This window comes from Heteronotia binoei, chromosome 12 (assembly GCF_032191835.1).
Source record: "Heteronotia binoei isolate CCM8104 ecotype False Entrance Well chromosome 12, APGP_CSIRO_Hbin_v1, whole genome shotgun sequence".
NCBI lineage: Eukaryota > Metazoa > Chordata > Lepidosauria > Squamata > Gekkonidae > Heteronotia > Heteronotia binoei.
Genome location: NC_083234.1, coordinates 23,095,585 through 23,114,914, shown reverse-complemented (window position 1 = coordinate 23,114,914; position 19,330 = coordinate 23,095,585). Strand labels below are relative to the sequence as shown.

The window sequence follows — 19,330 nt, the reverse complement described above, 5'->3', positions numbered from 1 at the left end:
AAAAACCTGCTATAAACTAGGCCCAAACAAAACAATAGAACACCACAGGTGGTTATGTACAGCTCAAACCAGTTCAGCGCATCATTAATGACCTACAACCTATTTGGGAACAATGATACTCCTCTTTCACAGGCATTCAGAGGCAAAACTTTTCTTGCTCACAGACAGCCTCCTAACCTTAAGCTATTTCTCACTCACAACAATGACCTTTCTAACATGCAGATGGACTCTGGGACCAGGGCCTTCAACAAATCAAGATGCCAATTCTGTTGCCATATTCATTCTGACAACACAATCAGCATACCTAACAATAACAGACATACCATCTCAGGTTCACCCACTTGTTTGTCAGATGTCAGCAATGCCTTTCCACTCTCTACATCAGACAACTAGCCAGTCTCTACACAAAAGAATAAAAGGATGTAAATGCAACAATAAAAACCACAACACTAAAAAACCAGTGGGAGAATACTTTAATTTTCCAGGTAATACCATTGCTGACCTAAGAGTGGTAGTCCTCAAAGAAATAAACTTCAAGAGGAGATTACAAATGTGAGTTTGCAAAACTTGAGTTCATTCACAATTTCAGAACAATGGAATTCCCAATAGGACAAAGGATTCTTATCTCACCACATATGCTAATTTTCTGCCCCCACGCATTTCCCCTCTGCTCTAATCAAGCTATATATATTGTATCTCTGCCTCCTGAGTTCCTTCTTTGGAACACCCCTACCACCTTCTAACTGGGATTAGGGATTTGGAGATCTCCACTCCTACCTGTGCTGATGAAGGTAACTTTGACTCTCAAAAACTCATAACTCCAAAGTTTTGTTGTTCTCCAAGGTGCTACTGGACTCTAATCTAACAATCTACCTTGAGTCTCAGTGAAATGAATGAATGACAAGGCCTGAGAAGGTCTCATTTATATCATATTTAGCTCTTATAACAAATGAGTTCGACACCTCTGATTTAGCAATTCTAAGGGTTCACTTTAGAATCACCACCCAAACCTCCATCCATTGACTCCATTGGTGTGGAGAGCCGGTTTGGTGTAGTGGTTAAGTGTGCGGACTCTTATCTGGGAGAACCAGGTTTGATTCCCCACTTCTCCACTTGCACCTGCTGGCATGGCCTTGGGTCAGCCATAGCTCTGGCAGAGGTTGTCCTTGAAAGGGCAGCTGCTGTGAGAGCCCTCTCCAGCCCCACCCACCTCACAGGGTGTCTATTGTGGGGGAGGGAGATAAAGGAGATTGTGAGCCGCTCTGAGACTCTTCGGAGTGGAGGGCAGGATATAAATCCAATATCTTCTTCCATCCATCCCTCAACTGCATTTTTATGCTCAAATTCCATGGTGACCGTGTATATTTGAGACTTGTGAAAAGCACACTGAAAAAAACCCCACAGAGCCCCATTTTGTGGTGTTTTGATGACTGTTCAGAGACATTGGCACCTCAATCCATTCCCATTTTAGAAGTAATGTTTTCAGCTATAAGCATGGCTTCTTCTAATATATCACACAGAATTATTGGGAAGATAAAATAGAGAATGGAACAATGTTGTGCATCTCCCAGAACACTCCTTTGGAGGAGAAATGGGACGAAAATGAGACAGATAAAAGATGACACACTCGGAACAACAAAACAAAATGTAGATTCAGCCAACATGCTTGCTATGCTTATCTCTTCTGTCACTGTTATGCAGCTAGACCAGATTCTTTGGACAGGGAAACCAGATTATTTCAGGACTATTTTTGCAGAGGATGTTCTCCCCTCTCACAAAGAAGTGCAGCACAAGTGCTCATACTGAGAGAACTGCATGGATCCGAAGCTTGTTTTTCAGGCTAACAACCCGCATGAGTGATAACGTGGGGACAAAAGCTTTGTTTCCCACGAGAATATATAAACTGCACCCTCATGGATTAATAGGCTTCCAGGTCTCATTCTAAACAAGCCAAATTTAGGCAACCACAGACAGTGACAGCAGCACTCAATCACAAAGATCTAGTCGAACTGACGTAAAAGCTTTATTAAGCCTCCTTTAGGTCAATTACCTTTCTTATCACCATGGAGACCAATTCTCAAGCAGTGCCATCCAATTCAGCCCCATAGGGTACAAAAGATGCTGCGATAACTTCATGATCAGAAATGTAATCAGCTTTTTGAACTAGAGGGAAATGTAGTAGGTCTAAATTAATTTCTAATGCAATCAAAAAAAGAAAATGATTGTTGATGGCTTTTATAAAGAAAGCCAAACTGTGGGGTCTTGTAATATGCAAATTTTAACTCTTTACAATACAAAAAAGGATCAGCGACTCAATGAGAGGGCAAAGCAGCCAATCTGCTGTCTCTCCATCATCATCACTGGTCGCTAGGCAGTCACTCTCAATAGGCATAACACTCAAAATGGATTTGCGGATTATTTTCTTAATCAAAGGACGCATGCAGTTAAACCGTCCACCATCTAAAAGCCCCCTGCTAGCCAGTACTGAAATATGAAAATTCACCAAAGAATGACAGTTTAAAGCAACCACAATTATTTACTTATATTCAGTAAAGTGTGAAACACTATTAGACAATGACTGATTCCTCTTTCTCCCGATTCCATGCTCCTTTTTCCTGCAGCTCTTCCACCTGGTTTTGCACACGATGCCATGGGGCAGCGACTTGCCTCGCCTCTTTCCCAAGTTCCCTCCATGGCTTCAGGATTCTCTGAAAACCAGGATCCTGAAGCAGCAGAGGGACTTGAGAAAGAGGTGGAGCACGTTTCGGCCCTGTAGCAGTGTGTGCAATATCTGGCAGAAGAGCCAGAGGGAAAAGGAGCGTGGGACTGGGACAACACTCACACAAATAAGTAGTTCCACATCAAATCCGAATGAATAACCATCTTATAGCTACAACAATAGCTACAGTTCTGGAGTCCCTTTTAGATACCGTCTCTTTAAGAATGTTGCAGCGTGAGCCTGCTATGGGGGAGCCTGAACAAAGTCACTTTAACCTCCCCAATGCTCCTGTGAGCTTATGAGCGCCAATCACTTCCTGAAATTTACAAAACTTTCCACTGAGGGATGAAGAGCAATGTCAAAGAGATTAGAGAATCCACAGAGGGGAAAAATCAGCAAGAGAGAGAGAACTCGTCTTTCTGGAACTTTAAGAAGGGGTTCGTATCTTTGTCAACTTGATCCCTCTTTGCAATGTATACATTCTTCACGGAGACACAGAGAATAGCATTCATGTATGGATCAACACGCAAAAATCCTGATCTCTGCACCCGGCCCTTAGATGTGGAACTACTTACTTGTATGAGTGCTGTATGAATTCATACTTATTTGTATGAATGTTGCCTAATAGTATTTCACACTTTACTGAATATAAGTAAATAACTGTGGTTGCTTTAAACTGTCATTCTTCTGTGATGTTTCTAGTCTGCACACTGTACAACGGAGCCTGTGTATTTCCTGCATAGTACTGAAAGATGGTCTGCTGGGCAGCTAAGCTCTTGATTGCAAAAGCTCTCCTTGCCATACACTTCCAGCAAAAAAAAAAAAAAAAGCAACTACACTAGAGGATAGCCAACCATATTAAAGAAAAGATACGAAGGGGGAAACAGATAACTACTGGAACAAGTCACCTATAGCTTCAGCAAAAATGCTTATTCCCCCCCCCCCAACAGGAGCATTAGTCTCAGTTTGCAAAGGATGCACACTGAGACATTTTAATTGTTGAGAACAAAAGGCAAAAAGGTAAATGCTAGAAGCAAGCTTGACAGCTGCCACCTATCACATAGAGTGCCAAAAGAAGGGGTCTGCTCTGGAATACAATGTAAGAGGCAGGAGGGAAATCTGGATTAAATGTGTACCCTCATTAAAAAGTAAACATATAACTAGTATCTAAGTGAACTTTAACTCATGAAAGCTCATGCCCTGGATAATTCTGTTGGTCTTTTAAGGTGCTACTAGCTTCAGGTTTTGTTCTATATAACTCTAGTTTTGTATAACTCTCTCTGTATATGTTTCTATTAGAAAAGGGCACATCTGGGTTTAAAGGATGTTACTACTGTAAAGTTTGTCTTTTAATACATTTAAAAAAAAACGAAATTAATTTTCTAATGAGATCACCCTATGAAAGTCTGATGTCCATGGAACCCCAACTATTAACTGGGACTATGAGCAACAATTAATTCTCAAGGCCTGGTACAGACATATCAAGAGCCGCTATGCAGACAAGATCTCATCCCATACATACCAATTTAGGAGAAGAGAAAATAATATTTGTACTTTATTTGTAAAATGTCATAAAAAGACTATATCACGGTGATAGGTGTTTGAACACCAGCTGGATCTTTTGGATACTGCTACAAAGGAAACTACTCACCCCACACACACTTGGGTTTGATACTATAGAATATACTTCTAGTCTTTGAACCTCCATATGAATAAAGGTAAAGGACTGTGCAAGCAGAGTCGTTTCCAACTCTGGGGTGACACTGCTGTCACAACGTTTTCATGGGAGACTTTTTACGGGGTGGTTTGCCATTGCCTTCCCCAGACATTTACACTTTACCCCCAGCAAGCTGGGTACTCATTTTATCGATCTGGGAAGTATGGAAGGCTGAGTCAACCTGGAGCCAGCTACCTGAACCCAGCTTCTGCCAGGATTGAATTCAGGTCATGAGCAGAGCTTGGACTCCAATACTGCAGCTTACCACTCTGCACCACAGGGCTCCATCCATATGAATAAATATATGACAAACTGGCTATCATTTTCAAGCAACTTTTAATTACGCCTGCTTCATACACAAAACTGTTTGCTTTTGCCCCCTTTAAAATTATATCCCTGTATTCAAAAACTAAAATCTATCACAGTAGTCAGCACTCACAATTTCCATATGAAGTATGCAATGTTAAGCCATGCTGCAGAAATTGCTATTATAGATGAATGTAACAGGAAGAAAGAAAATAAAGGGCTCGTAGATAATACAGTAAGAGTACATATAGCTGTGAAAATATTCAGCATTTTTTCCAGCCCAGACATGATGCTTAAATTCCCAAGTACCACTGCTTTTGTCCCAATGGGTATAGTAAGGTTTATCTGCTTCACAAAATAAATCTACTACCAATAACAGATTGTTGCGGCAGTGAACACCAGGTGGCAGTGTAACATAATAAAAATATCAAGACACTGAAATTTCTTAACAAAATAGGAGTCAATTGCACCTTTAAGACCAACGTAGTTTTATTCAGAACGTAAGCTTTCATGTGCATGCACACTTCTTCAGACGAGGAACAAGGTGCAGTAAGCAGAGACACATATAGCTGGTGGGAATGCCAAGGGGAGACAGCTACCTGAACCCAGCTTCCTCCAGGATCGAATTCAGGTCATGAGCAGAGCTTGGACTCCAATACTGCAGCTTACCACTCTGCACCACGGGGCATTTTACATGCACTTGGCATTCCAAACCCCATCAGCTATATGTGTCTCCGCTTACTGTACCTCATTCCTCGTCTGAAGAAGCGTGCATGCACATGAAAACTTACGTTCTGAATAAAACTACATTGGTCTTAAAAGTGAAATTGACTCCTATTTTGTTCTACTACTTCAGACCAACACAGCTGCCTGTTGAAATTTCTTAAGAAGAGCGCTAAGCATTCTTTTTGAAGGTCGGTAAAAAAATTACCTGCCATCATTTTTTAGCTATAATTGTAAGCAGCAAAGATGAATGTCAACTTAATGAAAACTGAGACACCATATTGCAAGACATAAAGGTCAATAAATATGTCCATGAGAGCGGGCCAGTGCCCTTTCAAATTATTCTAAGTCTTGAGATATTCTTGATCTTGCATGAACTGAGGAAATGCAACCCATTACAGAAAGGAACTGCTTGCCATTACATCATTAAGGCAATAATAATGATAAAATGGTAATTTGGTGTACCTCTACTTTACATTTTTGAGTGAAAAATATGATAAAGCTGTAGAATGAACTACAATACAAGTTTTCTTGAAAAGCCCATTCCTTTATACTGCAGGCACACTATGAAATTTGCAGTGTCTTCTTCCAGTCTGCCGTGAAAACATTGTGAAAGCAACGTCACCCCAGAGTCGGAAACGACTGGTGCTGGCACAGAGGACCTTTCCTTTCCTTCCAGTCTATAAATTTGAATTCCAAGGACAGTAAATTTGAATTCCAAAGACAGTATACCTGGAAAAGTTTTAGAACAAATCATTTCTTGAACATTTAGAAATCAGTTAGAAATCACCAATCAGTCGAACATTTAGAAAAGATGGCTGTGATTACTAAGAGCCAGCATGGGTTTCTCAAGAACAAGTCATGTTAGACTAACCTGATTTCCTTTTTTGAGAAAGATACTACACCATGCTGGATCTGGGGAATGCTGTAGACATAGTTTATTTTCAAGGGGGGGAGGATCTGGGTAACTACTGACCTCTTAGCCTGACATCTATACCTGGGAAAGTTTTAGAACAAATCATCAAACAGTCAGTCCCTGAGCAATTAGAAAGGATGGCTGTGATTACTAAGAGCCAGCAAGGGTTTCTCAAGAACAAGTCATGTCAGACGAACCTTATCTTATTTTAAGAAAGTTACTACCTTGTTGGATCAGAAGGATGTTGTAGACATAATTTATCTTGATTTCAGTAAGGCTTTTGATAAGGTTCCACATACTATTCTTGTTGACAAGTTGGTAAAATGTGGTTTGGATCCTGTTAGGTGGATATGAAACTGGTTGACAGATCGCACCCAAAAGAGTGCTTGTGAATGGTTCCTCATCCTCTTGGAAAGGAGTGACAAGTGGAGTGCCTCAAAGATCTGTCCTGGGACCTGCTTTGTTCAACACCTTTATAAATGATCTGGGTGGAGGAATAGAGGGAAAGCTTATTAAATTTGCAGATGATACTAAATCTGGAGGAGTCGCAAATATAGTAGAAGACAGAGTCAGTATATAGGATGATCTTGACAGGATGGAAAACTGGGTTAAAACGAATAAAATGAACTTTAACAGGGATGAATGCAAATTCTGCATTTAGGTAGGAAAAATCCAATGCATCATTATAGGATGGGGGAGACTTTTCTTGGCAGTTGTATGTGCAGAAAGGATCTAAGGGTCTCAGCATACCATAAGATGAGTCATCACATGAGTCAGCAGTGTGATCCGGGTTTGGGTTGTATCAGCAGAAGTACAGCGTAAAGATTACACAAGTGAGGATATCACTTTATTCTGCTCTGGTTAGACCTCACCTAGAGTATTGTGTTTTGAGCACCACAATTTAAGAAGGATATAGACAAGCTGGAAGGTGTCCAGAGGAGGGCAACAAAGATTTTGAGGGGTCTGGAGACCAAGTCCTATGAGGAAAGGATGAAGGAGCTGGGTATGTTTAACCTTGAGAGGAGACGATTGAGAGGTGATATGATCACCATCTTCAAGTACTGTCATATAGAAGATGGTGCAGAATTCTTTTCTGTTGCCCCAGAAGGTTGAACCAGAAGGTTGAAATTAATTCAAAAATATTTTTGGCTAAACATCAGGAGGAACTTCCTGACAGAGTGGTTCCTCAGTGGAACAGGCTTCCTTGGGAGAAAGTGAGCTTTCCTTCCTTGGAGGTTTTCAAACAGAGACGAAGGCTTTATACTCCTGTGGCCTCTTCACACTTATGTCCCGAAAAAACTATAAAGAAAATCAGATTAGTCTCTACTCCAGAGAAGGAGGAAGCCTTCTATATGACATGTTCTATAACTAAATCACCAATAAAAACCATATGTATGAGTACATAAATATGTACGCATCCATTACTTTCAGTTGTTACATCTCTCTCTCAGCAGTTGGGAGAAATAGTAAGTATCATTGGAACAGAATCTGGAAATGTGGTTCAGGATAAGATGAAAGTACTTCATTTTGAGAAATAAGAAGCACTAGAAGTACAGAAAAACAGCTTTCTGAGCAAGAGTCCCTCAATGAGAAAATGAAGAAAAATTTCAGCAGAGAAGGCATGCAAGATGAATGCGCTCAATGCAATTAAACTGCATGGCTTTACTGAGCTTTTCCCGTGCTCCATTATCCAGCATGGCTTCATACATCCTTTCCACCCAGCTTCAAAAGTGATTCCCTCTGACTTATTACTAGACTGATGCTGCTGTTCCTTTGATATTCTATCATCTCACTTAACTCCAAATAAATGCTTTCCAGCCATGTGTCACAATTATTTCCAGTAATGTGACATTGTTCGTGTGGAGTATGATTTCCCTCTTTAACTGCATTTCCTTAGCTTTCCAGGATTAAATCTGCTTAGAAACAAGTAGAGGAAGCTCAAATAAATTATTTCTCCCTTGAAAAACATTGCCTTGCATAAGATCTGCTACACTGGCAGGTTACTTTGCAGAAAACCTTTTCCTTGTTAGTCTATTCCTTTGACAATGATGCCTCTTAAACTTCCAAAACAGACTAAAGGTGACTTTATTCCTGAGTTTCCCACCACCCCCACATCCGGAAACAGAAGTTCACTTGTTAAGTGCCAGAAAACCCTGAAGTCTGATCAACATGGGCAGCTTTATTGAAGAGTCTCACACTTCATTCACAAGCATAAAGAAATTAGGTCAAGTGAAAGATATAAAGCAGGATCAACACTCTTTTCCACAAACCTCTGGAGAATACTGAGACAGCTCTGGTTTTGTTGCTGTTAGGCTAAGAGAGATTAACCACGCAACAAAATCAGTCTTTGAAACACAAAATGTCCCTGCTCAGACATAATGTAATATTTATATTAAAAATCTCCTCATAATTAAAAAAGCTGTCAACAGAACCATATTTCTTCAGCTGCTGCTTCACTCATGAAATCTAATATACTAATACATGAAACAGATAGTCATAAAGCTACATTTATTGGAATTTTACAATATATAAATGACAATAAAATAAAAGGAAAGGTGACTGAATGTGTTGTAGGGAATAGAAAACAAACCATCATGTTAATAGAATATCATGTCTTATCATCAGTCATAATGCAAGTTTCTGTAACAGGAAAGTTATGAAAGGAACTGGGAAGAGTTGTCATAAATATGAGGAACTGATATCAAATGCAATAAAAAGAATCCACATTTCCTTATATATTTGCTGGACTTATGTGATTTCTGTCCATGAGAATACATCCTCTGATTGCAGAATACCATTTAGATGATAGCAATTATACTGATCTAATGAAAACCTAATTTTAAAAAGGTTTAAGATAAGTTCTTTATGAAGTAAAAATACCACGTTCAAAAAGTCTGATGTAAGAGAATACTCCCATTACATAAGGATGAGTTCCATATAATACTGCATCCCTTAGGATACCTATTTGTATTTGCCCTGAGAGCTCTTGCATTTTAGCATCAATATGCAGTTGTGGGCCTGCAAAAAATTTGTTTCCCATTTAAAGTGACTCCTAGATCTGGTGCTGGAAAGTACTGTCAAGTCGTAGTTGACTTATAGCAATCCTATAAGAACATAAGAGAAGCCATGTTGGATCACACCAATGGTCCATCGAGTCCAACATTCTGTATCACACAGAATCCAAAAACCAGGTGCCATTGGGAGGTCCACTAGCAGGGCCAGAACTCAAGAAGCCCTCCCACTGTTGTCCTCCCCCCAAGCATCAAGAATACATGCATTACTACCCCAGACAGTGTGTTCCCTCTATATCTTACAGCTAATAGCCACTGATGGACCTCTGCTCCATATGTTTATCTAATCCACTCTTGAAGCTGTCTTGAAGCTTGTAGCTGCTACCACTTCTTGTGGTGGTGAATCCCACGTGTTAATTACCTTTTGGCTGAATAAGTACTTCCTTTTATCTGTTCTAAACCTACTGGTCATTAAATTCCTTGAGACCACAAAAGTTCTTGTATTGTGAGAATGAGAGAAAAGTACTTCTTTCTCAGCCTTCTCTAACTCATGCACAATTTTGCAAACCTCTATCATGTCATCCCTCAGTCATCATTTCTCCTAGCTAAAGAGCCCTAACCTCTTCAACCTTTCTTCATGGAGAAAGTATTCCATCCCCTTAATCATTTTAGTTGCCCTTTTCTGCAGTTTTTCCAGTGCTATATTTTTTGAGGTGAGGTAACCAGAACTGTACACAGTATCCCAAATGAGGCCATACCATTGATTTATAGAGGGGTATTATGATACTGGTTGATTTGTTTTCAGTTCCCTTCCTAATAATCCTCAGCATACCATTTGCCTTTTTTATTGTCATAGCACAATGAGTCAACATTTATAGTTATAGTTCATGGGGTCGCAAAGAGTCAGACTCGACTGTGCGACTGAACATCGGCATCAACCACGACTCCCAGATCTCTCTCCTGGTCATTTACCACCAGTTTGGACCTCATCAATGTGTACTGAATTAGTGCCTGCTTATAAAACTGAACACATCCCACTCAAGTCAGTCAAACTAAATGCTTATGCAATGGACCCAAATACACTCTGTGTGTGCGTGCATGTGCACACACACATAGACACAGAGTGTATTTGTCTTGGCAATTTGTTTAACATTGACTACAAGGTAAGAGGACTGTGAAAACACTAAGCTGAAAGATTTTGCAATGATTACTATTTTTAAAAAAATCAATGCATAATATAAATAACATTTGGAGAACATGTCTGTGCCAGCTGGTACATAGATGGATTCAGAAAATAAACTCCAATTTCATCTTATGGATTTCATAAAAGTCTACCATATTTCATTTACCAAAGGTACATCTCCCGACCAAAAGGCTAACGAACAGAATGTGAATAGTACAATCGACAGTGGAGAATACAATGTGTTACTATTGATTTCAACATACTACTGATTCCTGATATTGGGTCCTAGTAAATGCTATTGAGGCAGATTATCTGTTCAACCTGAAGACAGGACATATGACACTATGTGATAGGCTTTCAAATATTATGAGCAAGAACAACTCCTGTAAATTAGTTTATTCCATATCCTTATAAAACTGGCTCACAGGCTTATTGTATACCACATAGGTTTGGTGGCACCTTATAAATAAATATCAAGCTTATTTCAAAAATCAATTTTTGCCTTCTTCATTCATTAACAGCGGTAGTTAGATTATTTATTTATTTATTTATTTATTTATTATTACTTTAGTTTTCTAACCTGCCCTTTCCGCGAGCGGACTCAGGGCAGCTAACAGATTACCACAATTTCTCACCAACACTTTTTCCCCTTTCTAAAACATAAGCACAAGAGCAGAGCTGCACTTACCTGTAACTGTTCTTCATCGACATCTTCAGTGCAGGCACATATTGTAAACTATGTAAATTATGCCTTTTCTCTAGCTTAAAGTCTCCAAGTGGGACACGCTGCCTTTGCTGGAGCCAGCACAAGCACAGGATTTCCCACCCCAGTTTGATGTAGTGGTTAAGTGCACAGACTCTTATCTGGGAGAACCGGGTTTGATTCCCCAGTTCTCCACTTGCAGCTGCTGGAATGGCCTTGGGTCAGCCATAGCTCTTGCAGAGTTGTCCTTGAAAGGGCAGCTTCTGTGAGAGCTCTCAGCCCCACCCACCTCACAGGGTGTCTGTTGTGGGAGAAGATGATGAAGGAGATTGTAAGCCACTCTGAGACTGATTCAAAGAGAAGGGTGGGGTATAAATTTATGGTGGTCTTCTTCTTCTTCTACAACATGTTCTGGCAGCAGAATATTCCAGAACCAAGGGTAAAGGACAAGTAAAGGTGAAAAAACATTGGACGCAGCCCAAGTCTCAAATTGTGTCTATTTCCTCCCTTTGGAATATCTAGACGAAGTCTTCCTGGCCTGTACCAAAATGCCCCTTTCAAGGATGGATCCTCCATGCAGCTAAGTGTAGCCTTGCTATATCATGATGCAAGAGTGGGCTGTTCCTTGGCAAATCTGGGGCAAGAAGGAACATGATGCAATCCAAGCCCATTGAATGGAAAAGTTCCACAAACCAGATCTGGTGAAGCCAGAATGGGGCTATGAGAATGCAGTCTAACCTCTCCACCACTAATTTCCCCAATATTCTACTGAGGAGGGTGAAAGGGAACAAAGCATACAAGAGCATCCCTGACCACAGAATCTGAAAAGCATCCCCTAGTGAAGTTGGGTTGCTGCCTGCCAGGACAGAACTCTGGAGCCTTCTTTCTCAGCCATGGCAAACAAATCTACCTGGGGGTACTTCCAGACATCAAACATCTTGTTGAGATACTTGGGGTGGATGGACCATTTGTAATTGGTCCAGCAGACCCTGTTCAAAGTGTCCACCTCTATACTGAGGCTCCCAGAAATGTGAATTGTGCTGGGGGATACCCCAATGTTGGTAGCTACTTCCCATGCAGCCACTGCTTCCAGACAGAGTTACCAGGACCCTGTACCACCTTGTCTGCTGAAATAGTACATTACAGAGGTTTGTCTGTCTGAATGAACTCTCCTAACTCTGAGAATATCTGAGAAGGAGATAAAGGCAATCCTAACTGCTTGAAACTCCAAGACTTTGATATGGAAGCTTCTACAAACAGGGGACCACTTACCTTGTACCGAAAGCCCCTCACAATGGGCACTGCACCCCAAAAAGAAGGCATCGGTAGAGAAGGAAACCTGAGGAACCTAGAACCCAAATTGAACCCCTGCAAGCAAGTTCACCTTCTCTAACCACCAGTGGAGGGAATCTAAGAATTATTCTGGAGATAGAAAAACAATGTCCAGGGGCATGCTTGGTAGGATTGTATTTCCTAGCAAACAAAATCTACAGTCCACACATACGTAACCTAGCCAGGGGTCCACAGCAGAGGTAGAGGCCATTAGTCCCAGCAACTTTTGGGTGGATCTGACTGATTGCAATCTTCAAGATTCCTAGCTCTGTCCACAGGTAGGAACACCCTGGTACTAATGGCATTCAGAAAAGCCCCAATAAACTGCACTCATTGAGAGGGTTCCAGATGGGACTTCTCCCAATATACCATCAAATCCAACTGGGTATAAGTAGAAAGAATCAGACAAAACTGATCATGAGGTCCTTACTGGGGACTACTATAACCCAATTGTCTAAATAAGGGAATATAGTACAGCCCTTTGTGAGAAGGAAGGCTAGTACATAGCCATGCATTTGATGAAAACAACAGTGAAACTAAAAGGGAGAGCAATATACTGGAAAACTTCCAAATCCTGCCTGAAACTCAGGTATCTTCTGTGTGAAGGGTGAATGCCAAGGTCCTCCAAGTCAAGGACTGCAAACTTGCTGTCTGAATCTGGATATCTTCAACAATCACTAAGAATCGTTAGAGAGCTAGTTTGTTGGTGTGTTTATTTATTTATTATTTTAGTTTTTCTATCCCACCCTCTCTACAAGTGGACTCAGGGCAGCTACAATCATATAGACAAACAGTTTTAGGTTACAATTTAAATAATGTAAAACAATAAAACTTAATTAAAATTACATTCATGGTACTACTCTGAATTTTTTTATATAGGCGGGGTCATAACTTTCTTCAATCAGCAGTCCATTCTTTTTTCTCTGACAGTGATCCTATGATGGTTACAATCAGGGGTAGTTTTGTAGAAAAATAGGTGGTGGAGCTCATCCAGGGACTGTTATGCAGCTGCACCTACTATTCAATGGACAAGGTGGGAAAGAGGAGGTGGAACTCTCAGAAAAGATCAGGAGCTGTGCTCCTGTGAGCTCCCACTGAATCCAAGGCCTGGTTACAATTCTTCATAATAGATGTTGCTCAGCAATATAAAGTACAAAGTGGCATTCTTCTTCCATTTAGGTATTATAGGCCTGTCGAAATAATTCCGTTTTACAGGCCCTGCAGAATTGGGAGAGATTCCGCAGGGCCCTTATGGCCTCTGGGAGGGTGTCCCACATCATTGGTGCTGCCACTGAGAAGGCCCTAGCCCATGCAGAGCACAATCTATCCTCCCTTGGTCCGGGATAGGTAACAGATTTTGTGTTACTGGACACAGTGCTCTCTGGGGAACATATGGAGAAAGGTGGTTCCATAGATAGATAGACAAGTGTAGTGGTTAAGAGCAGGGGACTCTAATCTGGAGAACCAGATTTGATTCCCCACTTTTCCATATGCAGTCAGCTGGGTGACCCTGGGTTAGTCACAGTTCTCAAAAGAGCTCTTTCAACCCTACCTACCTCACAGGGTGTCTGTTGTGGGGACTGTACGCTGCTCTAAGACTCTGAGTGAAAGGCTGGGTATAAATCCAACTCTTCTTCTCATTATGCCTCAGCACAATGAAGCAACAGATCATTGCCAGGGGAAAAATATATTGATTTTTTTTTTAGCTGAGTATCTTCCATCTAAAGAGGAAGTCTCTTATTCATGTACTAACAAATTCCAATCCCACTTGAAACATCTGACAAGATCATAGCCCAAGGTGGAAAGGATGTGAATGTAATTAGGTAAATGACTAATTAGCAGGTTTCAGATCTGGCTGTAGGGAAATGGCTATTAGTTTTTTGCCCTCTCTGGGTTAGAATTCTAATTATGGTAATTATTCTTTTGAAAATCTGCAGACTTCTATGTACCAAAAGCTCAGAGCAGGAAGGCCTCCTAGTAAGGCCCCCACTTCCACCAACACATTCTATCCTTGATTCAGCTGGTGAACCTCAGTTGGCCATTCCCAACCCACCAGAATCACCTATACCCCTTAGAGTGCCACAGATGAAGGAACAGAGCTAAAGTGCATGCGTCCGGGTCTGATACCAGCCACTTGTTGATAACGAAGATGAGTAGTTGCAGGATTGCTTCTGAGTAACTGGTTGCAAGTATGACCCTTAGGCGCTGGGCTATAAAACTAGTCAAGAGAGGCTGTTAGGCATGGATGCAGCACGTATGATAGACGCTAAGCCACTAACTCTGCTTTGCCTGACTTCTAGACTCCTGACTATGGATTGAGCAATGCTTGCTTTGCCTGACTTCTGGCACCTGATACTTGGAACCTGTGAGCCAGTTCAGGTCATTACTATTAAGAACACATTCTTTAAAAAAAAAAGTTACAATTCTAGAAGCTGAAAAGTGGAACAGAGTCTTGGCTGGAAATCTGAAGCTTGCAAATAAATGCTATATCAAAACAACGCTAAGCTGAGGCAAAGGATTTCCAGCACAGCTTCATAACCGAGAAGAAATGTTTTTCAGCTTAAATCGTTCTTCTGCCATCAATAAGATGCAAATACAATGTGTAATGCCAAAGTTCACTGAATAATGGAATGGATCCTTTTTATGCAGTAACACCGCCTCAACTTCAAATGTGTTCCAGTGTTCTGTTTTTGTGTTCTTCCACAATCATGCTTGCTCTCACACACAGACAATTCTGCATGAAGGGCCAATTTGTGTATAATGAAAGATCATGTGTGGGAAGTCAATATTCATAACATTTTATTCCTCAGCCCAAATACAAAGAAACAAACTAGCCTAGTGCCGATTTACCAAAACGGTTATTCTCATTCAATTGTAAAACACACTTCAGCAAACACTGTCATTAGTAGGCCTATAAGTTTATTTGATCAATGCAATGAATCTGCTATTCAAAACTTAATCACATATTAAAATAGCATGCCAGCAAGTCATATGAATCACTATCCTTAAGCTTCTGAAACATCTTTACTAGAGCAAAAGATTATGAAGTTAAGAGAAAGGGAACTTTGCAATGTTCAGCTACACCAGTCCTTTGATAATCAACTCTGTATATATTTTGAACAACTCTGCACATCTCAACTGTGCAAATGTTAAGACTGGAGTATGTGTTTAAAAGAGACAGGGGAGAATAAGACCTCCATTACTTTACAGTGAATTTCTGCTACCTGAATTTGTCACTACTAATATTCAATTAACCATCATGATGACTGATAAGGTACATGTACAGAAAAATATGTGGAGGGATTCTGGCAATCCTGAGATACAACCTTCATGCGTAGCTGGTGTGAGTCTCAATATCTCCCATGGAATTCTATGAATCTGCATATCACTGGCTTTGGTGCTGGTTTTTGATCATACTATCTATAAAATGGCCAATTACCAATTTTAAGGGAGAGACGTTTTCGTTTATCTATACAAGGATGATCAGATCTATTATATTTGTGCTAGAGCGCCTTTATACAGTACTAGAACATCTCCCCAGTGATGACATTATATCGATCTTGCTACAAAGCCACTATTGGTGGGCATACCAAACCATTTAAAGACATTATTACTAAAGATAACACAACATTTAGCAGCTATTTGTTACAAAAGCTGTAAAGTCAGAAATGGTCACCTAAAAATTTCATGTGGCTTGACTATACACTGTAATGAACAGTAGGCATTACTAGATAATCAAATCAAGCCAAGGTAAATTCTAAGTTAGGAAAGAGACAGCACCATCTGAACTCAAAAGTCTGTACCCTAAAATTGCTTTCAAATTGATATGAATTGCCTGGAATAGGTTTTCATCCTTATGCACTTCTTATCACAACCCAGTACAAACACACTCTAATCAATAAAAGCAAAGTAAAATTTATCATAAAAAGAATGACCTTTCAGCACACGCTTTAAAAACACTAGCTCAGTCCTGAAGGATTAATGCAATAATAAATCTAATTTACGTTCTCAATACACTGGCGAATTCTTACTCAGTTGACAGCAGCAAAGCACATCCTATTATAAAAGAGAACATATCCCAGTAATTTCCAAGATTTGTATAATGTTTAGGGAACCGCAGTTTTGCAGAAATATTAGTGGCATTTCATGTGGAAAGAACATTTCACAGCAGAACATTATCCTAAAACTGTATTAATGTGCATTCTTCACTATACCAAAAAAGGAAGTTCCCCTATGCCATTCAAACAATACTGCCTCTGGTTATCTGACATTTGAATCTAGGTTCACAATATTAAGGCATTAAAGACTGTCAACAAATCAAGCTTCAAAACGACAATTCTTGATGAAAGATGGAAAGTCAGAAAGAAACATCCAAAGTAGCTGGATTGACTCATGCGGTCTTAAAGACACATCAGAGACAGGACAGATGTGTCTCAAATCAAATCATTACAGTAACTTCTCTCCTACAGACTGCTTTCAAATTCAGATATCATCTCCTAAATTGCAGCATATTTAATCATGCAATAAATTATACACAGAGTCTATCTCTGGGTTAAAATATACACAGAGAAGAGAACGACTTGAATGACCTTTTTACAAAGATCACAAAACAAACTTCTATTTTCACCTTATGTTCAACAACTTAAATATCCAGCCTAGGAAATAATACTGCTACAAGAGCCATTTCAATATATCTAAGGTGCTTTCACACTGTTTTGCAAGTAGATTTTGCTATTTTTACACACTAAAAATCCAGCTGCAAATCACATTATTTAGTGTGTGTGGATGCATCCTAAGTCTGCACAGTTGTGTGAAGAAATGAGCTTAGGCAATACTTGTAGACAACACTAGTTATCTAAATTGATATGCAACTCTCAACTCAGCCAAATCTGTGGATATCCAGACACTGGAGCCATGAACAGACAACACAGGTATTACTGCAATCCTGAAAAAAGCCCTAAGTTTGCAGAAAAATCTGAATTAAAAAAATACACTGGGGGGTTAACCTCCCCAAATAATAGAAGCAGTGTCTATAGCTTTAAAAAACAAATGCTCTCCTGTGCCCCTTGATGGGAAAACACAACAGCTGACTCAGAATCACAGAGTTGGAAGGGACCTCTCCAGGGTCATCTAATCCAACACATTGCACAATGCAAGAAATTCACAAGTACCTCCTCTCTACACACACACCCAGTGTCCCCTACTCCAAGCCCAGAAGATGGCAAACGGGGGGCACTCCAGGATCCCTGTCAAAATATTGCTGCCTGACCCAAAAGTGGTGAACAGAATTTCTCTGGACATGTAAGAAGGGGGCATGAGACCTAAGCACTGAGCAATGTGCTGCCTCCCTCTCATGATCTGCCTAAATTCACAGAGTCAGCATTGCTGTCAGATAGCCATATAGCCTCTGTTTAAAAACCTCCAAAGGAGAAGAGCCCACCACCTCCTGAGGAAGCCTCTTCTACTGAGGAACTGCTATAAATGTCAGGACGTTCTTCCTAATGTTTAGCTAGACACTCTTTTGATTTAATTTCAACCCATTGGTTCTAGTCTGGCCTTCTAGGGCAACAGAAAACAACTCTGCACCATCTCTGTATGACACCCCTTCAAGTACTTGAAGATGGTAATCACATCGCCTTTCAGTCATCTCCTCTCCAAGTTAAATATACCAAGCTCCTTCAGCGTTTCCTCATAGGACCTGGTGTCCAGCCTCTCACCATCTTCATTGCCCTCCTCTGGACATGTTCCAACTTGTCTATATCCTTCCTAAACTGTGGTGACCAAAACAGAACACAACACTCTAGGTGAGGTCTAACCAGAGCATAGTAAAATGATGCCTTGGTTTCTGTCATAAAAAAACGGGGGATGGGAAGGAGGCCTTTTCAAGGCCTGCTTTGGCTTCTGAGAGAGCACTCACTGGGGCCAGGCCTGGTGGCAACCACTGGGTGACTTCCTGCTTGGCTGATGGGTGGGAATACTAAAGGGAAGCATGAAAAGGAAAGACACTAGAGAGGTTTCTGGGAAGATAAATAGGAAATAGTTGGGGAAGGGAAATGAGTAACCCGCCAAGTCCTTGTGGGTCCCCCACTTGCATTAATCTAAAAAGCTGTTCTATTTAATATTGAAGTCTATTAACTGACAAAAACTGAGAGCATCAATTGACATAAACTCACCTGTATATTGCCAAAATCCACATTTTCATAGTGGAAGTGTGCACATTCGGCCATCTTTGGAAAATGGCCCTTTGTAAAGGATAACCTGAAACAGAATTAATGTATTAGCTTGTGAATCTAAAGCAAGCATTGATAAATATGTTAGCAAAATGCAGGTAATGCCATTCTTATATAAAGCATTCTCAAAAATCCCAAACCATAGGCCTCAGAAAACATGTGATAAATGCAAACTATTAAACATTATTGATCATGATTATTCAAACATAAGACAGCATATTTAAATCCACAGTTAGTGCCTAAAGGCAAGGAATAAGGCCATTGAGGAAAAAGCAGCATGAGCAACCAAAACATTAACCTTCAAAAGGATTCACAATCTATCAGTCCTAAACTGGTAGATCTGGGGGTACAGAACTCATTGTTTTTAAGTATGTGTCATGTTTATATTTGGTGATATAAGAAATATCACCTGCTAGCTGTTCTCTAGTATGTGCTGAAGCTGCTTCAGAATCCTTGGGCAGATATTTCTGGCTGTAAAATGAGGAGACTG

The 19,330-nt window shown here is 40.3% G+C and overlaps 1 protein-coding gene across 3 annotated transcripts in view; it reads right to left on the bottom strand.

Moving 5' to 3' along the window:
• ARHGAP32 (Rho GTPase activating protein 32) overlaps positions 1-19,330 on the bottom strand; it is a 236,965-nt gene that overhangs the window by 161,052 nt on the left and 56,583 nt on the right. For all 3 annotated transcript variants that reach the window (XM_060251779.1, XM_060251780.1, XM_060251781.1), the window contains exon 4: positions 18,784-18,868. In XM_060251779.1, coding sequence (XP_060107762.1) covers positions 18,784-18,868 — 85 coding nt within the window. The remainder of the gene's footprint in view (positions 1-18,783; positions 18,869-19,330) is intronic.